This window comes from Wasmannia auropunctata, unplaced genomic scaffold, assembly GCF_000956235.1.
Source record: "Wasmannia auropunctata unplaced genomic scaffold, wasmannia.A_1.0 LD316483.1, whole genome shotgun sequence".
Taxonomy (NCBI): Eukaryota; Metazoa; Arthropoda; class Insecta; order Hymenoptera; family Formicidae; genus Wasmannia; species Wasmannia auropunctata.
This window is the reverse complement of record NW_012046407.1, coordinates 1-959: the sequence shown is the minus strand read 5'-3', so window position 1 is coordinate 959 and position 959 is coordinate 1. Positions and strand designations below refer to the sequence as shown.

The 959-nt window shown below is 37.1% G+C and overlaps 1 protein-coding gene across 1 annotated transcript; it reads left to right on the top strand.

The window, feature by feature from the left end:
- Window positions 1-117: 117 nt before the first annotated feature.
- LOC105460743 (embryonic polarity protein dorsal-like) lies at window positions 118-758 on the top strand (the record flags this gene model as incomplete). Its single annotated transcript, XM_011707242.1, has 3 exons — window positions 118-186; window positions 260-435; window positions 515-758. Coding segments are annotated over exons 1-3 (457 nt in total), but the record flags the coding sequence as incomplete, so codon positions are not given.
- Window positions 759-959: the final 201 nt, after the last annotated feature.

Genomic DNA, 959 nt, shown 5'->3' with positions numbered 1-959 from the left:
GAGTATTCAAGTACAAGTACTTTTATTGCTAAAGTATAAATAGAGAAATTCAATTTACTTTTTGCAATTAAATGTAAAACCATATGGCCAATTGGTATACTCATAATTACATTTCAGCTGGACAAAATTCATTGTATTAAAGATTTACAATGGAAGGCACCAATGAAGATACATTAAGTGACATCCGTAAGTATTTTTAGCACATTTTGTGTACTTTAGTGTAGTTTTCCACAACTTATTCAACGAACACTACTTTTAGTTGACATCATTCAAGCCGATACTGAATTTATCGGAGATAATGATCAGCAGCCGCACGTTGAAATTTTAGAACAGCCGGCCAAAGCATTACGATTTCGCTATGAATGCGAAGGCTCGGCCGGCAGCATATTTGGTGTCAACAGTACATCGGAGAACAAAACATTCCCTAGTATACGAGTGAGTTGTAATCGTTCGGATTGAAGGTTCATTGAGTCTTTCTTCTTGTTTCTTACACACGTTTATGATATTCCTGTAGATCGTGGGCTACCAAGGTCGCGCTAAGGTGGTTGTGTCTTGCGTAACAAAAAACGCCCCGTACAGACCTCACCCACACAATATCGTCGGTAAGGAGAGGTGCAATCAGGGTGTTTGTACGGTAGAAATTCCATCGGGAAATATGATTGTTTCCTTTTCAAATCTGGGCATTCAATGTGTGAAAAAGAAGGACATCGAAGAGGCTCTCAGAGTGCGTCAGGAGTTACGAGTGGATCCCTTTGAAAGTATGTGCGGGCTTTTTTCGTATTTATTTTTTTATCAATTTAAGGGAGTAGGACACTTTGATCAGCCTGAAAAATAAAGATTTTTTGAGCTTGGATTGCAGGAAAAGTATAAATACGATCCACTTGTAATTTGGCACTTTATTAATACATATATTAATGTGTTATGTTTCAAATTTTATTGAAAAATAGATCGGAAGAGCA